The 27,906-nt window shown below is 48.2% G+C and overlaps 1 protein-coding gene across 1 annotated transcript; it reads left to right on the top strand.

The window, feature by feature from the left end:
* Window positions 1-2,992: 2,992 nt before the first annotated feature.
* On the top strand, window positions 2,993-27,688 carry Samm50 (SAMM50 sorting and assembly machinery component). The gene is made up of 15 exons (XM_051189522.1): window positions 2,993-3,139; window positions 7,132-7,242; window positions 9,070-9,171; window positions 11,620-11,707; window positions 13,333-13,439; window positions 13,869-13,999; window positions 14,206-14,293; window positions 15,765-15,893; window positions 16,321-16,392; window positions 16,800-16,886; window positions 19,474-19,544; window positions 21,775-21,842; window positions 23,708-23,854; window positions 24,245-24,386; window positions 27,505-27,688. The coding sequence occupies exons 1-15, from the start codon at window positions 3,119-3,121 to the stop codon at window positions 27,548-27,550; spliced, it is 1,410 nt and encodes a 469-aa protein (XP_051045479.1). The 5' UTR covers window positions 2,993-3,118; the 3' UTR covers window positions 27,551-27,688.
* Window positions 27,689-27,906: the final 218 nt, after the last annotated feature.

Consider the following 27,906-nt stretch of genomic DNA (forward strand, 5'->3'; position numbering starts at 1 on the left):
TCCCCGTGCCATCACGTTCACACACACCACCACACGAGCCTAGAGTGTGCATTTTTAGTAACCACTGGGAAAGGACAATGGTGTGGTCTCCAGAACACACTAAGGGAAACTGGAAAGCAAACACTGGTGACAAAGGGCTGGGTGGGTTTGAATCTCTTAGGCCACAGGTGAAGCTAGTGTGGACAGCCTTGAAAACTGTCTGAGCACTCCCAGGTGATACAGCCAGGAAGAGCCTCCAACAGAGGGACAGCCTGAACAAAAACTTGGATCATGGGCAAAGTACTCAAGATTGAGTCACTCTCTATTTACCTCAATGTAATGATGATATCGTTGTTATTCACTGAGGGAGACTCTGTTCTAGGCTCTAAGAATAAGGGAGTAGGGGAGTGATAGTTTCTGGGTGAAGAATTACAGTTCCCAGCTTCCCTTGTGGCTAGGAATTTCCACCTCTATAAGGGGCTGCATCCTATCTCCCCCAGCATCCCATCTCCCCACAGTAGCCATTTTGTCCATCCAAATGTGGGAACAAAATTACTCCCTCATCATGCATAAACATGGTCCTGACTAAGGTCAAACCAAGCCCCTCTTTCTGCCTGTCTACAGCTGCTTTTTTGTTTTGTTTCTGTTTTTTGTCGTTGAGACAGGATTTCTCTGTGTAGCTCTGGCTGTCCTGAAGCTCACTCTGTAGCCCAGGCTGGTTCAGAACTCAGATTTACCTGCCTCTCCCTCCTGAGCACCGTGATTAAATGTGTAGGCCATTACTGCCTGGCTTACAGCTGTTTTGTGTTGTTCTTGTTGTTTTGAGACAGGGTTTCTCTGTTTAACAGCCCTGCCTGTCCTGGAGCTTGCTCTGTAGACAAGGCTGGCCTCAAACTCAGATTTCCACATGGCCACCTTGTAGCTGTTATTTTAATAATCTAACAGGGGGAAGACATGTGAGGGTTAAAGTTATGTTTTGAATTTAAATCACTGTGCTTAAGAGATCTATAAAACAAAAATGCCTCTAAACTTTAAGCCCCACTTGCCCAAGGATAGATAACTTCCTGGAATTCTAGGGGGCTATTGTCCATATAAGATAACAAGCCACATGTTTTCACTTCTGTAAACAAGCTTAGCTGCTTTATCTGAACAGGATGTGTTGACCACCTGTACGCAGGTGACAGCTATGTAGTCAGGAAGTTTGTCAGGATGTATGCTTGTCCCCTACTGGACAAAAGCAGTTTTGCCTTTATAAGCCTCTGATTAATCCAACTGGTACCATAGTCTGGGAATACTGTGTATGGACCTGGCCAGTGTCTATAGTCCTGGTCAGTATTTAATAAAGCTTGCTTCAGCTTCGGCTCAAAACCTGTGGTAGTAGTCTTATTCTCATGTGGTAGAGTTTACATACATTGTATATGAATGATAGAATGACCCTGGGTCCCCAGGTTTTTTGTTTGCTTGAGACAGGGTCTCTCTCTGTAGCTCTGACTGTCCTGGAACTCTCTATGTAGACCAGGCTGGCATCACCCAGTCCTGTTTTGAAATCGTCTTTGGGAAAGAAAGCAGATGAACACTGCCATTGTATACCCTGGTTTGGGTTAGGACAGGAACTCAGCAAATACTTATGAGTTCCTGTGTAATGCCTAGCTCAGGTTCACGAGGATCTGAGAACTGGGCCGACCCAGTACTGGGAAGGTAGATGGATAGGCCAAGGTAGGAAGGCAATGGCAGGGACAGGGCAGCTGCTGGGCTGCTGGAAGTTTTTGCCTCTTTCTGGACAAGAAGGATGTGGACTTTGAAGGCTTGGTTGCCAGAGGGGTGGTATTTAAATAGAAACAAGTACAGGGGTCTCTTGAAGGGAGAAGTGTGGAAAAGGAAGCTAGGTTTCCATAGTGAGGAGCTGACTGCATGCAGGTCAGAGGAAAGGAATTCCACCCTGCCTCTAGTGAACTGCAGTTCACAGCTATGAGTGGCTTCTATTACACTGCTCTGTAGAAACAGCAGAGTAATAGTTCCTGATACCAAAACACAAGCTCAAAGCTGTCTGATGTGACTGCTCTCACCTAATGGGCTCCACTCATCTTTTCAAAAATATGAATCTGGGGGCAGGAGAGATGGTTCAGAGGTTAAGAGCACTGACTGTTCTTCCAGAGTCCCGAGTTCAATTCCCAGCAACCACATGGAGGCTCACAACCACCTAGAATGGGATCTCATCTCTACTGGTGTGCAGGAGATACATGCAGACAGAACACTGTATACAAAATAAATAAATAGATTAAAAAAAAAAAAAAAAAGAATCTGGCCGGGAAGTGGTGACGAATGCCTTTAGTCCCACCACTCCAGAGGCAGAGAAAAGTGGATCTCTGAGTTCAAGACCAGCCTGGTCTACAAAGCAATATCCAGGACACAGCTACACAAGAAAACCTGTCAATAAATAAATAAAAATAAAAAAATTCCGGGGGAAGGGATGATGTAAGTATGTTTTAATTGAAAGATAAAATAAAAGCAAACAAATGTTTCTGGGGAGTCTGTGATCTTTATTGACTCTGAATTTCATTTTACGTGTGGACATCAGACAACTTCTAGGAGTTAGTCTGCTCCTTCCACCATGTGGAGTCTGAGGGAATTTAAGCTCTCAGGTTTGGCGGCAAGTGCCTTTACCACTGGGGAGACGACCCCAAGCCCCACACTCACCCTTCTTACTAGATCCGGGCGAACGTGTTATGGTTTGGACTCAAGCTAAGTTCCACGCCCTGTTCCAGGAGCGTACACTCGTCTCTAAGGACTACACCGATGCAAAACACCAGGGAATGAGGGCCAGGCTTTGGTGCCCAAGAGGGGCTCAGCGCCATATCCTTCCCGTGGATCAGCTCTGGGAGACGAACAGCTTTCCGGGCGTTACTACAGGCTCTACGGCAGCACTGGGCTTCCCGGCGTTCTTGAGAACAACATCCGGGTCACTGTCTCATATGGCCCAATGAGCGGAGGCCCTTGAGCCCGGGGGGCGGAACCTAGGCTGTGCGACTTGGCGATGATCGGCGTACAGCTTCCGTGACCTGTAGCCGCGCGTCTGTGCCTGAGTCTGAGCTAGGCTGGGTGCGGGCACCTCCGCGGGGGAGCAGCCGGAGAGGGAGCCATGGGGACAGTGCACGCCCGGGTGAGAGGCCCCGCGGCGGCCCGGGGGTGGGGCACACGCGCACCTCCCGGGGCAAGGGCAGCGGGAAGGGTGCGGGAATCGCTTGGGCCTGCGACTGCAGCGGTCCTGAGGACGGTGGTGACTTATCCAAGGTCACTCAGCGGAATTTCCCTGGTGACCTCACAGCACCGGTCTCTATAGGACCGCGGCGGGGAAGAAGGGTTTGTCAGAAGACAAGACGCGAGCAAGTTATTTAACAGACTTGTTAAATTTTCAGTCATTATTTGCAGGCGTGCTCATGTGTGTCTGTGCACTTTGTGTGCAGAGCCTACGGAGAACGGAAGGGGGCGATGGAGCCCCTGAAGTTGTAGTTACATTACAAGGGTGCCAGGAACCACTTGGTCCTCTCCAAGATGCTAGCCATCTCTCTAGCCCAATGCTCTTGCTTTAAAAGAAAAAAAAAATGCGTTTATTTATTTGTTTTGTTTGTTTTTTGTGTGTCCATGGGGAAGTCAAAAGACAACTTGCTACAGTTTTCTTTCCATCATGTGGAGTCTGGGGAATCGAACAGTCATCAGGCCCCAGGGGCAATCTCCTGTACCTACTGAGCCCTCGATACTCTTGAATTAGCTTTTAAGTTGCCACCTGGAATTGGGCTGCATCTTGTTCTGTAGAAGAGAATGAGCTCTATTTCTCCTGAGTGGGCAGAGCAAAGAGAAGAGACTTGTCCTGTCACATCATTTCCTCATTCCCTGTTTGTTTCTACCTTTGTAACCCAGGATGGCCTCACATTAGCAGCCCTGGCTCGGCCTCTGAGGACTGGGATTACAGGCATGTGTTGGTATGCTTGGTTCACTTACTGCCTTTGAAGTGGATTTTTGAGGTTTTTGCCTGTTCTCTTCCTCATGTCTCCTAAGGTCTGATGGACAAGTTAGTTTTTGCATAGTGACAAAACTTCTTCATGACCAACTCAATTTATTTATTTACTTATTTATTTTTATGGTGGTCTTCTGGGCTCAGTGCAGTACCTTAGTTCCAGCCAACAGCCTATAATAGTGTTACTGAATTAAGTAGTTGGCTACTTACCGACAAACTTTCATTTTGTAATTGTTCACAAAGGTCAGAGAATGAGTCTGCTCTCCAGAGTCACAGAGCCTCAAAATGTCCTAAAATGAAGAGTACCACGTAGTGTCAACAGCATCACTTGCCCTGTGACTCATTTTCTCGTAGTGTCCCTTTTCTTCCAATAGCACTTAGTCTAAGGCCTCCAGACTTGGGCACACCACACGCACACGGCTGTTTCACACACCATTGCACTTAAGATACACTCTTTGAACTGTGCTATTGCCCTGGGCTTATTCCCTATCCTATGGGTCACATCCACACCCTGCCTTACCTACCAAAATAGTCAGATCTTTTAGAACTTAGTTCATATTACTTTTCCAGTACTCTCTTGAATACTGCAGGAATCTATTAGACAAGATCCTCCTCAGCACTGCAGGTATCTTCAGGCAAGCACTCACTGAACTATATCTGTAGATTGAGCTCTTCAAATATTTTAAAATTCCAAGATAGCTTTTCACTAGCTCAGGGCCTACCTTGAGCTCACACTCTAGATCAGGCTGGCCTTGAACTTGGAATCCTTCATACTTTTGAGTAGCTGGGATTACTGATCTATTTGCCAGATGTGGTGGTGCATGCCCTTAACCTCAGCACTAAGGAAGCAGAGGCAGTTAGATATGTTTGAGCCCAGCCCTATCTTAATGAGTTTTAGGACACTCAGGGCTACATAGTGACAACCTGCCTAAAACCAAAACCAAACCAAACCAAAACAAAACAAAACAAAAAAAAAAACCAAAAACCAAAACAAACAAAAAAATGTAGTGAATAAATCTCTATTAGAAAACAGGTTCTGAAGGACACCAAGCTTTGGCAGAAGTATGAATCACAGTGACAACCTATTTTAGCATCTTCCCTCCAGATATGGGACTAGTGGTCTCTGAATGAATTTTTCCCATGCTTTGACATTTTAGGAACCATATTGGAACTTTTTAGAATAATGGAATGCAAACACTGCCCCAACTGTTAGATTAAGAATGGGTCCATGTATACATTCCTGCTTTGCCTAATAGTCTTTTCATACTTATGAGAAGTTAATCGTGATTTAGTTTTAAAAACACTAACAACAACAACAACAACAACAAAAAAACGGTGGATAATGACATGAAATGATATATTCTTTGTCATCCTTGGTAAGTACCCCAGGCTGCATGAGTGCTGTAGTTATAGGCACATATATGCTTTTCTTTTTTCCCTTCACCATTGATACTTAGTGGTTTTGTTAAGTAAAAGAACAAAAGAAAATTATATTTAGTCAGTATCCTGTGAGTAGGAATTGAGTACAAAAAACAGGAAGCCTGTCTGAAGTCACAAATATCTAGCATTAAGCAGGCGTGGTGGCTGTAAGTCAGGGAACTTGGGAGTTGGAAGCAGGAGGATCAGAAGTTCAAGACTCTTCTTGGCTATTTGAGGCCATCCCTGGATATGTGAGACCTTGATCCTGACCCTGCGCCCAGGCCAACAAAACACACACACATACAGAATGGCTCAGAGGCAATATTTAATCTGGCATGGTGGCCCAGAATTCAAAAAGGTAGAGGTAGGAGAATTATAGTAATTCAAGGTCTGAGTTCCTGTCTTAGTACCTTACCTCCTCCAAAAATAGAAGACATTTAAGATGGATCTTCAGATTATTCAGGGAGCCTGTGTCAAAAGGCCGCTAAGTACTTCAGAAGGGAATGGCATTCCCAAAGTCTCCTTGCTTTGCAGTCGCCAGCACTTGTGTGCACTGTAGAGGGGCATACAGTGAGGAAGTAGCCACATACTGCCTGTCCTTGACGTCCCCTGAATTGCCACTCTTGAGTTTACTTCAGGCATACCTGGCTTTCTCTGCCATTAAGTGTCCCAGTAACTTAGGTGTTCACTACAGGAGCCAATTGATGACTGAAAAGCACCTGATTACATGTTCCATGCACACACGGATAAAACATTGTACTATGTATATGTAATTGTGTTTTCCAGTAGTCCCAGCCAGGCTCACCTAGCCCTCACCCCCAGAAAGCATTAAGAAATTACTGTTGTGATATTTTTTAGTCTTAGCCTCCTGGTGCTGAGATTATGAAGGTGAGGGTGTAAAGATTTTACTAGACCCAAGATAAATGATAAATGGGTGTTTATTGGGGAACACTTAAATAGATCATAACAAAGAACCACAGGAACGCTTCTCTGCCTTTCCTATCAGATCGGATCATCTGATTGGCTGACCCAAGAGAGTCTACCTAAGCTGCCTCACGCTCCCCTCTTTCTGCCTCCATCTGCCTGAAGCCACGCCCAAAAGGGTGCGGCCACTGTTACAGGTTCAATGGCAAGAAGCCACTACAGGATTACAGCCATGTGCCACCATAGCTTGCTTTGTGGTGTTTTGAGGTGGTGACAGTTCATATTGTCACTTGGAAACAGGGACAGGTTCAAGAGGAATTTCAAGGGAACCTTGGCTGCAGTGTTTTTGTGAAGAGACCCTGTCTCAGAAAACTAAAGAAAAAAACAAGTTCAGAAGGTTCAAAAATATAGCTTGGTGGTGTAGAGCATGTGGCCAGCATGTGTAAAGGTCTAGGTTCAGTCCCCAGTGCCACACAACTCAGGTTGTATAAAGTGCTTCCTTTCTGGCCCATTGATGAGCAATTATTATTTTTTTTTAATCTTTGCTTTACTCACTATTAACCCAGTGAACATGCTTATTAAGCACTGCCTCCTGGGACCTGCACCTGCATGTCAGCTTATACTCCCTTCCCTTCTGTTTCCTGTCCTGCCTCCCCTCTTCCACCCCTGCCCCACACACCCAAGGGAACAGTTGTGCTGGATTTTGTGGCACCATCTGAAGCCAAAAGTTGGAGAGGCTTGGCTTGTTTTCATTTGTTAAGTTCCATTGTCTTGGATTCCTTCATCCCTTGCAGAGTCTGGAGCCTCTTCCGTCGAGTGGGCCTGACTTCGGAGCTTTGGGAGAAGAAGCTGAGTTTGTGGAAGTTGAACCTGAGGCGAAACAGGAAATTCTGGAAAACAAAGATGTGAGTATTCTGTGGGATATTTTGATGTGATTGTTTTTGTAATGTTTTCTTGGTAAGCCCCTATGGAGAAGGAAAGGAACTCTGTTACCTGTTACCTGTTTCAAGTAGAGAGACTTGTTTTTCAAGTTTTCCTGGTTGACAGTTGGTATGGCTGGTTTAGGCAAACACGATTTCTTTTTACTGAAAAAACTAAAACCAAACTCATTTTTCAAGGTTGGAAAGATGGCTTAGTGGTTCCCATTACCCATATGGTGGCTTAAAACCATCTGTAACTCTGGCTCTAAATTTTAGAGTCTAGAAGATCTGATGGCCTCTTCTGGCCTTCACAGGCATTGAACACATGTAATACAAAGTAATGCATGAGGTAAATACTCAAACACAAAATAATTTTTTTAAAGTTTTTCAAAGATAGACTCCAATTATGCTTAAGTCTATATATATGCATATATTTTTGGTGGCACTGGGGATTGAATCCAGAACCTCTTGAACACCTTGCATCCTTTTTATTTGGGCTTTGGTTTTTGGTTTTTGAGACAGGATTTCTCTGTGTAGCCCTGGCTGTCTTGAAACTAGCTCTGCAGACCAGGTTGTCCTCTAACTCACAGAAGTCTGCCTGCCTCTGCCTCCTGAGTCCTGGGATTAAAGACGTTCACCACTACACCTGGCAACCTCTTGAATTCCAGACAGGTGCTCCACCACAGACAGTCCCAGTCCTTGAATTTATATTTCTGTTCCTTTCTCCCAGAAGAGTCAGTACTCTTACTTTTTCTCATTTATTTATTTATTTGTTTGGTTATTTGTTTATTGGTTTTTTGAGATAGAGTTTCTCTGTATAGCATTGGAGCCTGTTCTGGAATTTACTCTGTAGACCAGGCTATCCTCGAACTTGCATAGATCTGCTGGCCTCTGCCTGGAGAGTGCTGGGATTAAAGGTGTGTGCCACCACTGCCTGGCTCCAATTTGTTTATTTTTATTGTATGGGCATTGGCATTTTGCCTACATGTATATTTGTGTGAAGATGTTAAATCTTGGAGTTACAGGGAGTTGTGAGCTGCCAGGTGGCTCCTGGGAACTGAACCCAGGTCCTCTGAGAGAGCAGCCAATGCTCTTGACCACTAAGCCATCTCTCCAGCCCTCAAGGATCATTCTTTACCTGCTTTGTGACATGGCTGAAGGATCTCCATCCTACATCAGAGGCTGGGTGTGGCCATGTAAGAGGGTTGGGTCTCTCTGCTTATAAGTGTGCAAGGTCTTGTGTTCTCTGGCTAGAGAGGCCAGAACTCATTCGTGGTACAGACCTGGCAAAGACTAGATCTTAAAATAAAATAAAAATAGCTTAGAGGTCAAGAGCGTTGCACTTCCAGAAGACTTGGGTTCAATTCCCAGCACTTAAATGGCAGGTTATAACCATCTATAACTCCAGTTCCAGGCAGTCTGATGCTGCCTTCTGTCTTATACAGGCACCAGCCACTCAGATGCTGTGCAGACATACATGTAAGCAAACACGCATAACATAAAATTAAAAAAGAAGAGCTGAGTGGTTGTGGTGCATGCCTTTAATCCCAGCATTTGGGAGGCAGAGGCAGGTGGATCTCAGTGAGTTCTAGGCCAGCCTGGTCTACAGAGGGAGTTCTAGGACCTGCTCCAAAGTTACACAGAGAAACCCTGTCTCAGGAAAAAAAAAAATGAAATTAAGAAAAAAATGAAATTGGGAGTAAGAAATCCAGGTTATTACACTTTAAAAGACCTTGCCCTTTGTCTTAGACCCTGCCTCTGGCTTCACTTCTGTGCTGAGGGTGGTGACCTCTGCCCTCTTTTCACATTTAGGTGGTGGTGCAGCATGTTCATTTTGATGGACTTGGGCGGACTAAGGATGACATCATCATATGTGAAATTGGAGATGTTTTTAAGGCTAAAAACCTCATTGAGGTAAGTTTGTTCTGTGTGGCACTCTGCCTGAAACTTCTGAAAAGTCTGAAACTACCCCCAGCTCTGGCCCCAGCCTCTTATCACAGAGGGACCCAAGCCTGCAGAGCACCTCCCACAGCTCTCATAAGCTTCTGCTTTTGTACCTCTGTTCATCCTGAGGAAGAATGAGTCTGTCCTATCTGCTCCATCTGCCCTGTACACTTCCTGACCCTCAGCATCAGAGCTGTTCCCAGGTCCTGCTGAGTGCCCTGGGGTCCTCTTGGGATACCCACTGCACATTACTTTGGCCCTTGGGATCCTCCAGGATACCCACTGCATATCACTTTGGCCCTTGAGATCCTCCAGGATACCCACTGCACATCACTCAGACCCTTGGGATCCTCCTAGGATACCCACTGCATACCACTAAGGCACTTAGGATCCTCCTAGGATACCCACTGCATACCACTAAGGCACTTAGGATCCTCAGGGATACCCACTGCATACCACTAAGGCACTTAGGATCCTCAGGGATACCCACTGCACATCACTCAGGCCCTGGGATCCTCTGGGAATAACCACTGCATACCACTCAGGCCCTTGTCTGTTTCACAGACTCTTTCCAGTGCTATAGTAGGAAGTTGCTTGTGGCTTCCTTCTGTCCTGCTCTTGGACAACACTGACATGCCTCACAGAGGTCATCAGTGGTATCCTTATGGCCAGGTTGACTAGCTCCTCTCTGCCTTCTCTTGCTAACCATGAGCAGTGTCAGCAAAACAACAACCAAAAGTTTGTGTTTTAAAGACAGTTACATAGAGAGTTAATGTCACAGGTGGAGAGCATATTGGTGTGATTGTACACACCACCTTGCCACTGCTTGACAATTCTCAGAGGCCAGGTCAGGTTCCACCATGTCCTTCCAAGTGTGTCCTTCACTAGGATGAACCCAGGTGGCAGGGAGCACTAACTTTTTTTGCCATTGTGAGGATAGTCCTTTCTATGTGTCTGGGAAGCCTCACTGCAAACACTTTTATCATTGCTGTGTCTCTGTTGGTGGACATTAACTAAACTGAATGCTTGGCTCTCATGATGGGTGTGCATTCAGCATCTTACTGTTGTGTCATAGCATGCACAGGACAAGTAGGGTTACTAGGTCAAAGGGCACATGGCTCTGTCACTTCAAGGGTCAGCATATTGGTCTTCAAGGAGAGTCACCATTCCATACCCCTTCAGGGTCACACTCTAAGGTCTTATCCAGTAGACACAGTGCTATTTCATTATCTTGATTTCTTGATTTATTTATTTATTTGTTTATTTGTTTATTTATTTATTTCCGTCCATACATCCATACATCCATACATCCATACATCCATACATCCATACATCCCTGGAATCAAACTAGGGTTTTGTAGCAAACACTAACTCACTGAGCCATCTCAACAGCCCCCAGATACTTCTTTTTTAAAATTTTGCTGTTTATATCTCTCTGTTTTGTTTTCCTTTTTGTTTGTTTGTTTGTTTAGATAACATCTCACTATGTAACTTGGGCTGGCCTCCATCTTTAGCTCTTGCAACCTTAGCCTCTGAGTGCTGGGATTACAGATATGTGCTTGGGTTCTCACTAGGGAGCACCTGTTTTCCTATGGTTCTCAGCCTTTGTTCATTCACAGGAGCTCTTTTGTCACCTTATCACCAGTGTTGAATGTTTTTCTTATTGGTTATCATTTTTCCCTCTTATCCTTGGCCTTTTTGTGTCTAGTACTCACTCTGCTGGCTGATTTCTGTGCCTGGTACTCACTCTGCTGGCTGATTTCTGTGCCTGGTACTCACTCTGCTGGCTGATTTCTGTGCCTGGTACTCACTCTGCTGGCTGATTTCTGTGCCTGGTACTCACTCTGCTGGCTGATTTCTGTGCCTGGTACTCACTCTGCTGGCTGATTTCTGTGCCTGGTACTCACTCTGCTGGCTGATTTCTGTGCCTGGTACTCACTCTGCTGGCTGATTTCTGTGCCTGGTACTCACTCTGCTGGCTGATTTCTGTGCCTGGTACTCACTCTGCTGGCTGATTTCTGTGCCTGGTACTCACTCTGCTGGCTGATTTCTGTGCCTGGTACTCACTCTGCTGGCTGATTTCTGTGCCTGGTACTCACTCTGCTGGCTGATTTCTGTGCCTGGTACTCACTCTCCTGGCTGATTTCCTTCTCAGTTCTGTTCATTACAGCTCCGTTGTCTGTCAGCTTTTCCCCGTGTCCATCCCCAGGGTGTTGCTTCCACATGTTCTGGTTCTGCTCAATGTTCAAGGAACCCCAAGCTTGTTCCCCTCTGCTGAGCCCCAACTGTTCTCCTGCCCACTACACTGTTCTGTATGGAATTTCAGACATTTCTTGCTCCTGCACCTCTCAGTGCATATGCTCGCAGTGTTCCTATATCTTAGGAGAGCCCATTCTCTGTTGTCTGTCCCTGTCCCAGGTAATGCGGAGATCACATGAAGCCCGTGAAAAACTGCTTCGCCTAGGAATTTTTAGGCAAGTGGATGTTTTGATCGACACATGTCATGGTAGGTACCATGGGAGAGCATCTTTCTGATGCCACCATGTAGCTCCAGGGTCACAGAACAGCCATGTGATTGGATGCAGAATGCACCCAAAGGTTTGTTAGGCAGTTAAGTGCCTCTAAAGAGACACCTTTGGGTTTCATCACAGCAGATGAGTGAGTGGGGCCAGGGATCTAATCTGTGGTAAAGCTCAGACCCACAGTTGGGAGATGGGAGCACCTGGGGATACTGGTGAGGGTTCAGATACATTTCACTTATGAAATGGAGGTTTTGAGCCTTTTAGGTAACTTGTCTCTGGCCCAATAAAGGCCTGTCCCACCTTCCCAGGGTCAGTTCAGTGCCCATTTGTTGGCATGAGGCTTCAACTCTCTCCAGTCCCTGATGAACATGGCCTTGCACTGATCAGCTGTCCTCTCTGGCTGTAACTTCAGCTCTTTACCCTGGCTGCATGATAGAATTACCCAGCAAAGGCTGGCTTAGGGCATTATAAACCTGTTATTATGCGCAAGTCACACTATATGTCACTGACCTTGCTGTGAATTGTGGGCTTGACAGTTGTGACAAGTGAGCCTTGTGAATGTGAAGTGTTAATAGTGGGGCATGTGTCAACGTGGCAAGGGTTGATGGGAACTCTGCTTTTGTTCTGTCTCGCAACAAAAGCACCCTGAAAAGTGAAATCTTCTGAGAGAGAGAAATAATAGAGGGTTTGGTGTGTTGGCATACACCTTCAGTCCCAGTGCTCAGAAGGCAGAGATTGGTGGTTCTCTGTGAGTTCAAGGCCAGGTTGGTCTACTTGGTAAATGCTAGGCCAACTAGGACTGCATTGACCCTGTCTCAACAGTAAAATGTAAATAAATAAAAATAAAAACCAGAACAGTGCCAAAATTCCACCCTATCCCTCCTTCCCCAGCCTATGGAGACCATGTGGACATCTCCATTCCTGATGGCTGGTCAGGTGTCTAGCAGAAACACCCAGCGATTGCCCTGTGTGGAAGGCAAGAGCCGCCTCCTCCTCCTCTGAGATCCCAGCCCTTCAGGGTTTGACCTCATTCTGCAGAGTACCCTATGCCTTGGTGGGTTGTGAAGTAGAAACCTCCAGTCCAGAGGTTACTAAAATCTTTACTGTCATATGAATCCCATGCTTTGTTGTTGGTTGAATGGGACTCAATTTTCTTTTTTTTTTTTTTATTTTGAGACAAGGTTTCTCTGTGTAGTCCTGTCTGTTCTGGAACTCACTCTGTAGACCAGGCTGGCCTTGAACTCATTGAAATCCATCTGCTTCTGCCTCCCAAGTGCTGGGATTAAAGGTGTGTGGCCTCACAGCCTGGCTGGGACTCAACATTTTCAAAGGCCTCCCTAGGGTGGGCACATTCCCAGCTGGGGCTGTATCCAGAACAGAGAGCAGGGTTCAGTGTTGGTGTAGAGGTGTTTTGGTTTGTATGTGTGTATGTATGTGTGCACATACATGTATGTGTGTGAGCATATGTGGCAGTCAGAGGACAATTTATAGGAGTCAGCTCTTTTCCTTCATCATGTGGTCCTGAAACCAAACCCAGGTTGGCAGGGTGGTAAGTAAGTGCCTTTACTCACCAAGCCATGCTGACCCCTTTAAATATTTACTTCTTTAGGTGATGATGCACTGCCAAATGGATTAGATGTCACTTTTGAAGTGACAGAACTAAGGAGGCTGACGGGCAGTTACAACACCATGGTTGGAAACAATGAAGGCAGTATGGTAGGGCATGACTTTCATCGTTGTTTAGAGTTCTTTTGAGTGTAAGCGTTTGAGATGTGCCTTTTGGAATAAAAAAAAACAGGCATTGCTGTGAGACCTGCTGACTTATGGACTTGAGTATTATCTACAATTTCCCTTTAGCCTTCCTGGACCTGATCAGCATGAAGTTGAGGTTGTTTGTAGCGATACTAACCCTATTACTAGGACAGATGAGCACATTAATGTCTTGTTTCAATTCCTTTATGCTTCAGTGAAGGAGGTTTGGGTTTGAGATAGAAGACTTCTGCCCTCCAGTTTCCCAGGTGGTCAGTGTGGCCTGTGTGGGATGCTATGTGCTTGGGAAGGGCGCCTTGTAAGAAGCAAAGGCTGGGTGTGCTTGAGCCTTGTTTACACTGATCAGTGTCAGCTTCATCCTTTCTCCTCCCTTAGGTACTCGGCCTCAAGCTCCCCAATCTCCTAGGACGTGCAGAAAAAGTGACTTTTCAGTTTTCTTATGGAACCAAAGAAACTTCCTACGGCCTGTCATTCTTCAAACCACAGCCTGGAAACTTCGAGAGAAAGTAGGAAACCAAGCAGTTCCTTGAGCTCAGTGATCTGTTTTAAAAGTTAAAGTAGATGGCTTGAGTGTCTTATGATACCTGGCTGTCAGCACTTGCTTCCCCGAGGATGAGCCTGCTGTAGTCTAATTGGGCCTGTTGTTATTTATGTGCAAACCCAAGCCCTGTGCACAGACCTGCTATTAAAGCTCTGTCCCATTGCCTTCTAGTTTCTCTGTAAACTTATATAAAGTTACTGGGCAGTTCCCATGGAGCTCACTCCGGGAGACCGACAGAGGAGTGTCTGCCGAGTATAGTGTGAGTATACCAGGCCCTGTGTGCAGTGTGGAGACAGTGAGCTCACTGACTAGACAGGGAAATGGGTGGGTTAGTGGACTTTTCACTCCTTGGTGGCCTTCTCCTGTCTAGATGCCTCCCCACTAGCTAATGCAGGGAACCAAGGGAAAGAGCTAGCCAGTGTCCACTCTGGTCACGTAACATCTATGCTCCTGACTGACCATAGCACCCAGTACTTTCTTCCATCTTTCTCTTTGCCACCCCCTTTTAGTTTTCTTCCCTAAGCTTTTTAAAGAGCACGCCCTGAAAGAGTTAGGGTTAATTTTCACACGGAACAATAGACACAAAGAGCTCTGGAGTGCAGGTAGGATCGTGTTGGGATGTCACAGGTTGAAGGACAAGGCCTGGCAGTGCTGGCTGTGTCTCAGGCTACCCTGAGTGTAACTGGGCACTGTGGGTGCACTGTGTGCTTTTGTGACTCCTCATAGTTATTGTGGATACAGCAGCGAGTCTCCTTGAGTAAGTGCCTTGCTCACTAAAACCAGCCCTGTGTTCTAGGACAGAAGAGTTTTCTTGGAAGCTTCACTTCTAGCAGGCATCTGGGGTAGACAGTTTTGGGACCCGGCTGCCACTGCCCCTGCTGCCAGGGTCTCACTGGGCTCCTCAGGCTTGCGCAGTGCCCCTGTGTGCTGAGGTGGGCAGTTTTGGTCCACACTCTTACACACCAAGTTTGTGTACCGGGCTTCAGTTGGTGCCTCCTTACCTCAGTGGCCTTGTGTTTTCCTCTAGGCATGCAGCTTCTGGGATGCTCTGTGGGAAGCTTGGCACCTGATGTTCTTGTGTGTGAAGTCACAGCTACTTCCCAAAGCTCCCTGACATAACATTTAGAGAGAATGGGGCTATTCTGAGGTAGAGTCTGGGGCAGGCTGTGGGGCAGACCTGCTGAGAAGCAGGCTCCCTGAACCTGGCTTTGCTTGTACCCTCTGGCTGTGGGAAGAAAGCCCTTGGCCCCATATGGCTTAGTCTCCTTGTTCTTCTGGGACTGATAGCATCCAGGTGACAGGTTACTAGGTCTGCCTTCAGCCAATCAAGTGGGCTGAGTGGGTATGTCACATGGTCTGTGTGTTTTACTGTGATGAGACTGGCACTTGCTGTTGACAGAGTTACCTAGCTTTTGGGTATGGCCCTGTTCCTTCACCTGCAGCTCAGAGTAGCACCGCTCTGATTCAGTTTGCAGCCTTCCCCATCATCCTTGCTGTGTCCTCTTCTGTTCCTCCTCCTCCCCTATTTCCTTTCATTTCAAGCAATTTATCTTGGGGCTGGGGCTGGAGGATGATCAAGTGCCAAAAGGCCTGATCCATCCCATCCCTGGTGCTGAGAAAAGAAATTGCCAAGTGTGCTAGTCAGTGATACCTTATTTCAAAGGATGCTTTCCAACAGTTTGTTCCAGTGTGAACAGTGCAGAACAAGGCTTCCTTCTGTGCCCTTACAGTTTCCGATCTGGAAGACCAGTCACACCGTCAAGTGGGAGGGTGTGTGGCGGGAACTGGGCTGCCTCTCAAGGACTGCATCATTTGCTGTGAGGAAGGAAAGTGGACACTCACTGAAGTCATCTCTCTCGGTAGGACTTGCTCTCCAGGTGGAGAAATGTGTTGACAACCCTGTGGCCCATTGACTAGTCTCTGCTGGTATGGGGCTGAGGTATCACTGAGATTGGGTGGTTGGGACAGTGGCCTACAGTTTCATTGCCTCTTACTAGTTTTTGTAACATCAGTGGAAACATAAACGTGTTTAAGAAATTAAAAGAAATGCAGTGAGCTGACTTAGAGTGGGTGTTGGGCTCTCTGAGAGAACTAGGTTGGTAGGTGTCAGTGGGAAATTCTCTGGTGTCTGGGTTCGCAATCTTAGAATTTTGTGTCACCCTGGAAAATCAGGGACAGAGAAAGTGCCATGGGCATCCTCAGCACAGCCCCAGCCCTCAGTGCACAGCAAGTTTTATTGTCCTTGGAGCTGCTTGAAGTGAAAGTGGCTCCATTCATTTCTTTCAGCATGCCATGGTCATCGACTCTCGGAATTCATCTATCTTGCCAAGAAGAGGGGCCTTGCTCAAAGTCAACCAGGTAGTGTTCTCACTTGGTTCTCCTGTGCTTGGGGAGCCAAGGAAGTGTGCACTGGACTGTCACGCCCAGTGCCAGGGCTGGTGCCCGTAGGGAGTAGTGGTGAATGGTCAGCTTCCCTGAAGGTACAGGGGAACTGGGGGACACACTGTGGGCTGTGGTGACCCAGCCCACTACATCCTGCTGCTCATGGTGCAGGCAGGACCTTGGGGTGTCCAGTCTTCATTTTCAGAGGAGCAATGAATGGTGAGGTTTGTGTGTAAAATGTCCCTGCCATGAAAGCGGCTCACTCATTCCAGGTGCTGAGCAAGCAGGGCATTCTGGAAGGTACAAACAGCAAAACTGTCAATGCAAAGACAGTGAGTGCTTAGTAGCCCCTCTGACTCTGTGCCCTGTGGCTTCTTTCTTAGGAGCTGGCGGGCTACACTGGAGGGGATGTGAGCTTTATCAAGGAAGACTTTGAGCTTCAGCTGAATAAGCCACTCATGTTGGATTCGGTGAGTCTCCAGCCTGTGCTGTGCCTGTGGAGTCAGCCTTCACCTTGGGGTCCTGAGTGCCCAGTGCTGTGATGCTTTAACCCACAGGACTTAGCGTCATCATGTGTGTGCCCTGCCAGGCTGCACTGGTCCTCAGTCTCATAGCCATCCCAGACCTCCTATCATGCCTTTCCTCTCTGCCTGGCACTGCTCAGACTCTGCTGCCTGTGCCTGCGGTGTGGAGCTCTGTGTTCCCTGTACCCCTTTCCTCCCATCCCCCAGCTGAGCTCCCCCAGCTGCACACCTTGCCTCTGCTTTCTTGTGAGGTTATGCTCTGGAGTGGTGCCTGGAGTGCCTTGATTTTCATCACTGCACTCCTTTGCCCACGCTGGCTTCACAGGACACTTTCTCAGGGACGAGGCTCTTCCTTCACAGGCACTTGTCCTTCGTCTGTTGCTGTAATGTCCTTTTGTCACCTGTCCACACGACCTCCTGTTACAAGCTTTTAGGAGTTTGGCACAGGCATGTTTCCAGCCACCTTCTCTTACCTTCTTGCCTAGGTGTTGAGAGGTAGAGGGCTCCACTGTTCTTATTTTATAGAAGCACCATCTTGATCCATTTGCCTATCATTTACAACCTACCCACCCATCTACTCATCTTTCTTCCACTCACCTAGCTATATGTTCTCTAACCCACCTGTTTGTGTGCCCACCAACTCATCCTATCCGCCCATCCACTCCCCTACCACACACCTGCATCCTGGCTGCCAGACACCTAGGGTGTGTGTATCAAGAGGTGGGAACATGAGGGTAGAACCTAAAGAGAGCAGGAAATATTGGTGGTTGAGATAGACAGAATTGGGGGAAACAGGAAGTAGAAGGCAGGATAGGGACAATGACTCCTAGAGGAGGAGGGGCCATCAGTGGAGAGGTCAAAGTTCAGCAAGTTGTAAAGATCAGGGTGGTCCCTCAGCTGTGTGGTGAGACTGGCTGAGGAAGAGCTCTGGGACCTTGGCCGTGCCTCTGAACCTGAGACCACTTCAAATAGAATGCTTATTTTAGGAGACTTGAGGAGAGAACAGAGAACAGAAACAGCAGAATGGCTCTTTTGGGGCATTTACAGGTGGTAATTGGTAGGAGAGTGGACAGGTGGATAGGATAAGTGCATGGGTGGGTGGGTGGGTGGATGGATAGGTGGGCACACAAATGGGTGGGTAAGACAGTGTATAGACAGATAGGTGGATGGTAGAAGGATGAGTAGGTGGACAGATAGGTAGACAGGAGGAGGGTAGAAGGCCCAGGATGTTTGGCTTTGACAGGAAGGAACTGGGGCCTTGTCTGCTGGTGGGAATGTGGAGTATGGACATCTGAGTCAGAGCCTTACTAGAAAAAGTAAGTAAAGAGAGGTCTGCTCTTCTTAGTAGTGCAGTGAGCTGACTTCCAGGCCACAGGTAGTGGTGTGTACATGTGGGCTGGGCAGGTCTGAGAGTCTGCTGAGGCCCTGGAGATCTCCAGGCAGCAGAGGCAGGCCTCAGCCCAGAGAAGGACCAGGAGTTGAAGCACCATCTCCATGAACAGGTCAGAGCCTGAGCCCCACGCAGCCAGCATTGTCGTCACTGTGTGGCTTCCACTAGTTGGAAATGTCAGAGTAGAGTGTGGGTGCTTCTTGACTTCCTAATTTCGTCATTTCCCAGCAAACCTACTTTAAGTTGAAAATGTCCCCGGTGTGGAAACCTGAATAAGTAGCTCAGCCTGTCCAGCCTTCATCAGACTGGAACCCTTCCCTTAGTCTTCCAAAGTCTACCGCAAAGATGATTTTAGCCAAGTGTAGTGTAGCTTGTGGCTTCCAGAATGCCATACCAACAGATGGGCACGTGAGTGAAGTTGGGAGATTTCGTCCTATTAAGCCATGTGGGTGCTGTGTGGCTCTGCCCACTCTTCCACTCTATATTTCTAGTCCTTCCCACTGAAGCATCTAGAAAAAGACCATCTGAGCAGTGTGGAGTTGGCAGGGACAGGACCCAAGATGAGCAGAGGCTCTGGCCAGTCCAACGCCATGAGAGCCTGGGGCTGCTGAGTGAGAAGGCCTCCAGCTCAGCAGTGTTACTCAGTAGGACTGGGGATGACCTACATGATTTTAAAGAGTGTGCCACTGAGTCCCCTTACTGGATGGTACTGCCCCTGAGGGAGAGCTACACACGTGTCTTTATACTACATGATTACAGGAGCATCATAGCCTGTGTAGACCTTCAGCCTGAGGAGCTGCATACCTCAGCCTCCTCACATTTTGGGGTCTGAACAAATGCAGGGTCTCATATCTAGGGTCCTGGTTACCCTCCTCTATCATGTTATTCCATGGGTGTGACTTCTTGTGCAAGAGAGTCCTGTACGGGCTGGATCACAAGCTAAGCCTTGCTGCACAGAATTCTGTGTGACTCTGTTGAAATTTAAATTTGCCTCTGACTGAGTTCTTCAACTTTGCAGCCCCTGTTTCCCTGTGTCTCTGCTGTTGCTCTGTTCTGCTGTGCATGCCAAGGGCATTCAGAGTAGAGCCAGCTTCCTGCTGGTGCTCATGGGGACAGAAAGAAACACTGTTTGTCTTCATACAGGTATTCTCCACATCTCTCTGGGGTGGAATGTTGGTGCCCATCGGTGACAAGCCATCCAGTATTGCTGACAGGTCAGTGCCGGCACAGACTCCCCACCTTCCTCTGGACTTCAGATTATCTCTTCTTACAGATGAGAGTAATATTCAGATTGCTCTTGGTTTGCATGTGGATTCAGATTTTTTGAAGTACCAGTACTTGTACTTAGTACTGCTTGCTTTTTATTGGGACGCTTTATTGCATTACATTTTTTTTCAGCCAGCTGTGGTAGTGCATGCCTTAATCCCAGCACTCAGGAAGCTGAGGCAGGTGGATCTCTGTGAGTTTGAGGCCAGCCTGGTCTACAGAGTGAGTTCCAGGACAGCCAAGGCTACACATAGAAACCCTGTCTCAAAAAACCAAAACCAAAAAAAAAAAAAAAAGGAAAGAAGAGAAAGGAAGCAGGGTGCTCAGTCCTCCCAGAGGATAAGCCAGCCTGACCCTGGGCTGGCTGTCAGTTAGGAGATTAGGAGTGTTTGTGTGTGTGCAGAGTGAGCTATGAAGACACTGTATTGTATATATTAGCTTGTGTTATCATTTGTTCAGGAGATCACAGAGTGATTGTTCACTGAGTCATGAAAAAGTCTTCATAAGTAACATTTTATGTGGGTGTGTGTGCAGGTTCAGCTATGTCGTGGGGCATGTGTGGAGGCCAGAAGACAACCTTCAAGGGTTGGTTCTCACTTTCCCGGTTGTTTTTAGTTGGGGTCTCTTGATTTTGCTACTATGCTGTCTAGCTGGCCCAACCCTCCAGGTGACTCTGCCCATCTCCCATCTCACTATTGGAGTGCTGGGAGTACAGTTGCTTCTTATGCATCTAACTGTTCTTGTGGGCTCCAGGGATCTATTTAGCACCCACATAGGAGATTATAGTGTGTATAACTCCAGTTCCAGAGAATCACACGCCCTCTTCTGGTCTCCTGTGGCATCAATCTTGTGTGTGGTACAAGACAGACATGCAAGCAAAAAACACTCTTACACATTAAAAATAAATAAATAAATAAAGAAATCTTTAAGAAGCACTCAAGCACAGAGCCTGCCATTTGCCTGCATTATTATGTCAGTAGACTATTCAGGAAAGACAATAAAAGTGTATGTGGACCTCTGAGCTCCCTGAGTTCCTATGGACATATCAGAGAGATTTCTGTGAGTGGGGCAGGAAAACTAGAGCCCTGCTTCCTATGCACTGTCTCAGCTTCTTGGACCACTCTTCCCAGGATGTGGAACAACTTTGTACACAGTTCACCACATAGCTGGGTGTAGTGTTGTGTGCTTTTCTGGTTTGTTTTTGTTTTTGTTTTTTTCTGAGACAGGGTTTTTCTGTGTAGCCCTAACTGTCCTGGAGTTAGCTGTTGTAGACTAGGCTGGCCTTGAACTCACAGAGATCTCCCTGCCTCTGTCTCCCGAGTTCTGGGACTAAAGGTGTGTGCCAGCACTGTCTGACTGCCACCACAGCCTAGCTTGTTGCTTGTTTTTTTGTTTGTTTGTTTGTTTTGTTTTTATGCTGTTTGTTTGTGTTGTGTTGTGTGCTTTTCATCCCGGTACTTGGGAGAGCAGAGGCAAGTGCATCTCTTGAGTTTGAGGCCAGCCAGGGATAGATAGTCCTTCTCTAAAATATAAAATATATATGTATAGATAGATGTAGGTGGATCTGTATGGATGGATCGACAGAGATAGAAATACCTTAAAAATTAGAATAATTTAAAAAGCATTGTAAGACATTGTGTCAATGAGGAACTTGACTAACCTTCAGGGAGGCCCTGGGTTCTATCCTCAGCAGTTAGAACCTAGTACAACTCATTGTAGAAAACCAAAGTAATGCTCTATGTGGTCTGTTTCCTTCTGGTATAATCTGGGCTCTCTTGTGGTGTGCTGCACCATTGTGTGACATGGACCCTGCCTTCTCAACCTAATGTGGCTGGGGGTGTCTGCCACATAGCATGTCTGGTTGAGGAGGGAACTTCATGGCGGGTCTTTTAGACAGCTGCCTGCCCTTCTATAAGGGATGGTCCTCCTCCTCCTTGCTCAACTTCCTCCATGTGTCTTTGTTGTGTCTCATTGCTCATCTCCACAACATGAGCCAGTGTTGGATAGATTTTGATAGGTGTCACATACTCACTTATATCTTTCCCACCCTCTCCTAATGTTCTACTGTGTGGAGACAGTGTCATTACCTGGAACCAACTGTGACTCTGCTGCTGGATCACTTGCTGCGGGCCCTGTGGATCTTCACTTAATGACCTGACACTTGTCACTTTGCTGCAGGTTTTACCTGGGAGGTCCCACAAGCGTCCGAGGATTTAGCATGCACAGCATCGGACCTCAGAGTGAAGGTCAGTGAGCTTAGACTTAGACATGCAGCTGTTTCCTTCTCTATGCAGGCTGTCATTTGTGAGGGGACTGAGGCAGTGGAAATCTCAGTTTGCAACAGTGCGAGCCTCAAGACTTCCTGTGGCTTCAGTGTGTGTTGAGTGTAAGGATAAGAGCGTTTCCAGCAGCCATGTCAGTTCTGTTCTCTGGAAGTCACCTTTGCTCAAAAATAGCAGTCCAAGTAGCCCTGTGCCCTAGGGCACAGCCCCCTTTTCTGAAGACTTAGCAGGCCTGTCTCCCATGCCTTTGCTCCCACAGACTGCATGGAAGCAATGTAGATCTGTGAGTGTGAACAAGGTGATTTCCTTGAAATTTGTTTCTGTTTGTTTGTTTTCTTGTTGTTTTAAACTGACCATAGCTCTGTCCACTGATGCTGTAATTCCAAGTTCAGAAGCTGTCCTGAAAACATTAGCTTTTATATGCATGCACATTTGTTTCCAATCACTCAGTGAGTTAAAAACACAAAAAATTATGAAATGAAGGAGCCACAGTAACTGACACTCAGTTACTTCTGGGCGTTGTAGAGGTAGATTAAATTTGGCCCTGTTTTGTTTGAGACCTAAAATGACGCATGAGGGCTGGAGAGATGTCCCAGCAATTAAAGAGCACTGAATTTTCCCAGAAGACCTGGGTTTCTAGTATACACTTGGCGGATCACAGACATCTGTAACTCCAGTTCTGGGGATCTGATGCCCTCCTCTGGTGTCTACAGTCACTGCACGTCTATGGTGCACAGAGACATACATGCTGACAGAGGGGTGTGTGTGTGTGTGTCTCAGTGTGTGTGTGTCTCAGTGTGTCTCATCTCCCTCAGGGACTGCGTGTCCGAGCTTGGACCTTGGGCCCACATAGAGTAAGGCTTGAACCTGTGGTGAAGGGCTTTCTTCAACGTCTGAATGGCTCCTTCACTCCCCTGACCCATCAGGCTATTATAAAAACACTGGGATTAAAGATGTGCACCACCACACTTGGCTCTCATATGCATTTTTGTTGTTGTTGGTGAACCTAGCCTTTAATAGCTGAACCACCTCTCCAGCCCTCATACACATTTTCAAAAAGACACATGACAGACAACTCCATGTATTTGGAATACACTGGAGTGCTGGTCAGCTGGCATTCTCTGGGTTCCACAAGGTCTCACAGGCAGTGCCCCCACAACTGAACACACTGCACTAAAATCCCTCACACACCCCTGCTTCTCTGTGTTCTTACATCCCCTCCGTGCTGGTGAATTAAGAGAATTGAAGCTTTCCTGCCACAGTAGCAAGAGCCCCAGAAATAAGGGACATGTGTAGCTTAAAAGAGCTGTGACAGTGGCAAGAGAAATGGAGGGCAAGGGCAAGGCAGGCAGATGGGGAGAGCTTACCACGGCATAGGCTCCAGGCCCACAGAGTCCAAACACTTGCCCAGCAGATTTCCTCTCCTGGTAACTTGAGTCAATGACTGACCCTAAAAAGAAACTTTTCTCCAGGCCTGGCCTTCTAACATTGAAACTGGGGGGCGGGGGGGGGGTTTGGACAGAAACCTGGGCTGTGACATCCCCAACAGGCTGGACTCGGACACTGCCCCAACATGCCAGATAAAGAGAATAGTGATGGTGAAAGACAGGGAGGCTCAGTATGGCCACTTAAGGAGGAGGGACACTTCAGGCACTGCAGACAGGGGGCATGGCACCTTGTTCTTTAAGTGCCGTGGCTCCTCAGCTGTGAGTGTGGAAGGACTGAAAAGGAGGGAGGCTGGGCTTGCCTGGCATGTAGAACAGCATGCAGAGCAGTACAGAAAGCATGAGCCCACTGCACCGAGTCAGCAGTCTGTTCTCCCTCCTTAGGAGACTACCTGGGAGGGGAGGCATACTGGGCCGGAGGCCTGCACCTCTACACCCCACTGCCCTTCCGGCCAGGCCAGGGTGGCTTTGGAGAGCTTTTCAGAACCCACTTTTTCCTCAATGCGGGCAACTTGTGCAACCTCAACTATGGTGAGTCTACCCTGACTACAAGTTTTTCTGGTGTGGGGTGGTGCCTTCCTTGAGGATGCCATCATGTAAGGGGGAGTCTGTTTCTTACTCTACAAACAAGCTTCAAGTGCTTCCGGATGCCATTAGGGCCTAGAGCTCAGCAGGGCTCTCTCAGAGGTGCTCATGGGACACTGCTCCAGCTTAACAGTTTGGGAGCCCCAGGCCTCCCAGCTACTCACTGAGAGAGCTTTAGAAGGTAGAGGGGACAGGATAGCCAGACACTCGGCTGGCTCTGGGACAGTGGGAAGCAGATACCCAATCCTTTACCTATCTCCACTAGCTGGGCCCAGCTCTAAAGGGCCCTGCCAGGGAGGGAGCCACACGTCTTCAACACCACCTCTGCTGTTTCAGGTGAGGGCCCCAAAGCCCACATCCGGAAGCTGGCTGAATGCATCCGCTGGTCCTATGGAGCTGGCATTGTCCTCCGGCTTGGCAACATCGCTCGGTTGGAGCTGAACTACTGTGTTCCTATGGGCATGCAGCGGGGTGACAGGTGTGTGGGGCCGTTGTCAGCTCTGTCGCTCTGGAGTTGCCATTTGCACTGGTCTGGTCACTTGAATGGCTTTAAGGTTCAGGACTTGGGGAGATTGAATAGTCAACTAAAGAATGAAAATATGTGAGTTCTCTGCTAAGTTCCTCCTTTAGTTGGAGAGGAAAGGGAGATAATAGATGCCCACCCCTTCCCTGAAACACTGCTGCTACTGTCCCCAGGACAGTGCGAGCCCTCTGACTGATGAGCTTGCTGGAAGTGTAGTTCAGTAGTGGGAGCTTCTCTGTGCCACCACTGGACGGGGCTGGCTGGCCACAGCCTAGCTATGGGCTAGAGGACTCTCATGGATGGGGAGTAGTGGCTGTGTTACGCAGGTGAATTTGGCTGAGGGACATTCAGGGTTGTAGGAGTTACCCCATCTCTTATATTCCCTTGTAGGCATTGTGTAAGTGTCTGCAGACTCAAAGGGATTATTATATACAGGGTGCTCTGGGAGTCAGAAGTCAAGATAAGTGCTGGCAGGAAGTTCCTGGCTAGGACACTATGCCTGGCTCACACGGGGCCACCTTTTTGACAAACAGCCTCACAGGGGGACAATCTAATCCAAGTGCTTGGGTGTTCTACATAGGCACAAATCCCTTGACAGGCCCCACCCACATGACTATCCACGCTAGATCACTTCCGCAGGGCTACGTGCCAGGTGCCACCTTGCCTTGTGGTAGGCCTGGACTAGGTTACTTAGCTACTGTGGGTCTGTCAAGTGTAGATGTTTCCTGTTCTGCTGTTGTGTGGTCTGGATGTAGTGTCTGACTCGTGGTGTTACACTGGCCTTCCCTTCTCAGTCCCTGAGTGGTGTGCCCTGTCCACACCATGTCTGCTCCTGCAGTTTGACATGCCACAATTGCTGATGTCAGGGACTGCAGTGAGACGAGAAGGGCTGTCAGCAGCTGCCTCTTCAGCATGGGGATTAGGTCTGTACAGCTTTCCATGCAGGGGCAGCTGGAGCTGTGGCTAGCTGGCTGCGAGGTCTATGCCCCCCCGGAAGCCCTGCAGGAAGTATTGTGAGTGCCAAGTCAGAGCCAGAACCCGGGAGCTGCTTCTCAGGCTGTGCTCTGGGCCAGTTCACCCATTTTGGGAGTGTGGTGGATGCCAGTGGTCACCACTGCTGCTTTTTGCACTCGGCCTTTGTGGCCCATGCTACTGTAATACTGACGGCAGCCGTGGGGTGGCAGTGTGTGCCAAGCAGTTGCTTTGTTTTTGATCCTTTTCTTAATTGGCCCTTTAACATGTGCTGTTTACTGCTCAAGACCCCTCAGCTGTGCCTCTCTCTTAGTTAAACCTGAGAAGTATGTTTCCAAGATTGATCCAGAACATAGCCTTCCTTCATAAAGAAGCAGTCTGCTGCTGAAGTGGGGGAAGGCCCTGGCGGCTCAGGCTGCTGCAGCTGTTTGCCATTGTGGCGGTGGCAGCAGGTGTTTGCAGTGGGCAGCGAAGTCCAGAGCCAGCCTTGAGTGTGGAAATACCCTTCCCTGCTGTGGCTTGGCTTGCAGCTTTGTTAGCAAGAGTGGAAATTGATAACATTTGAGGGAAATGACCTCAATTTCATAGTGTTTCTAAAATTAGGCAGTTGGCAGGTGGACAGTTGTCTGTAGCCCCACCCCCAGTGTTAAGACAGGTGCTCTGTAATTGGCAATTGAGGCCTTTACAAAAAGGGAGACAGTTTGAAGTGTTTTGACTTCCATGCTGAATGGTTTATGTCATCGACATCTCTGGGACCTGAGTGTTCTGTCACAGCAGAGCTCCTCAGGCTAGGTCTCAGGAGACCCAGCGATGAATCAGCGCTGCTCCAGCTGCTCACTGAGCTGCAAGAGGGACACCATCACTGCAGCTGGGGAGGGCAAGAGGCCCCAAGATGGGGCATTGCTGGACTTTGTGAGGACACAGGTGGGGAGGGTGTCCTGACTGGGCACAGCTGTCCTGGGGAGGGTGTAGAGCGTGTAGACAGAGTGTGCAGGGTTGTAGGCTCTTAGGGGAATGACTGCTGACAAGTGAACCTCTTTATTCTCCTTCCTTACCCCCTACATTGATGGCTTCCTCTCGGTGTCTGTCAGGGCTGTTTGGGGCCCGTGACTGCTGTCCCACACACTAAGCCCACCTCCCAGGAGGAAGAGCTCTGGGGGTTAAGAGCGGGCATCAGTGGGCTTTCCTGATGGCCACTGCTGGGGCTGCTGTGAGGGGTGTGCATTGCCTCCATGGGGCAGGAAGGCAGCCCAGAGGTAGAGGCCAAGGAGGCCCACAGGGTATGCAGAGGACTGATGGCCCCTGACCTTGTGACTCTGGATGCTGTCTTGAGTACCCACAGGCATTGCTCTGTGATTGTGATGTGTGTCACAGCACAGACATCTTGGGTTTGTTTACAGTTGTAGTAGCAGAGCTGGACTGAATGCCTTGTGTTCTCTAAAGAACCTGGTATGTTTATCTCCTTTGGGTGTTTCTCTGAAGCAGTGACAGCAGCCACATCCCTTTTATGGACCTTAGTCTAAAATGTGGAACTGGCAGCCTAGGCCCACAGGTGAGAACACAGGCATACTGTAAAGCTCGGGCTCGGCTCCTCAGCCTCCAGGGGAACTGCTTTCCCCCAATTCTGAGGGTTCCTCGTCAGGGGAGTAAGTGGCTGCTGCACATTCCAGTGTGGCAACACTCATGAACCTGTGTCTTTGGGACCCTGAACTGGGTGCTTGGTACCTGCTGCCAGTCCTGGCCAGAATGAGGAGGGCCACACAGGACCTGGTGCTGAGCTCTCTGGAGAGCTCACCTGTGGTGACCCTCTTTATCTTCCTTCCCCGGTCAGGGACAGGTCTGGCTGGCTGGGTTTTGGGGTCATTGTGAGTCCCAGGACTGGCCTGCTGTTTCTGTGCCTTCCTGTCCTTAAACACTGGGCAGGTGGGGGGAGGGGCAGCTTCCCGTGGGATGAAGCAGCAGAGAGCGGGTCTTAGGCTCTCTCTCTCTCTCTCCTTCCTCCAGAGGCTGGTTTTTACTAGCCTAGGCAGACCTGTGGGCGCTAGCGGAGCCTCCTGCTGTTGTAAGGAGTGCTGGGTCTCACTTTTCCCTTTCTCTTTAGGGTCTGTGACGGCGTCCAGTTTGGAGCTGGGATTCGGTTCCTGTAACTTAAGTTACAGCCCCAGGTCAGCTTGGATATGCAACGAGAATCTCCTGGGCCACAGGCCTGTTTGGAGCTGACACAGTTGAGTGCTTCTGGATCATAATCCTTATGGGAAATCAGGTTAATAAATTTGAAACACTCAGCTGTGTCCTGGATGTGGTCTGTCTTTCAGGCCATGTGTCTGTCTGGACATCTGCTTTTCCTGAGGACATGTGACAGTCCAACCTGGGCAGTCTTGGGCCTAAAGGCTTCCAGGTGACCTCCCCAAAGTGCCTTTTCCTCACAGACCCCTAGAGTCTGCTGATGGGCTCCAACCTACCCGAAGTAGGGCTGAACTCTCTGGGTGGCCTCAAAGGACAC

This window comes from Phodopus roborovskii, unplaced genomic scaffold, assembly GCF_943737965.1.
Source record: "Phodopus roborovskii unplaced genomic scaffold, PHOROB, whole genome shotgun sequence".
Classification (NCBI taxonomy): domain Eukaryota; kingdom Metazoa; phylum Chordata; class Mammalia; order Rodentia; family Cricetidae; genus Phodopus; species Phodopus roborovskii.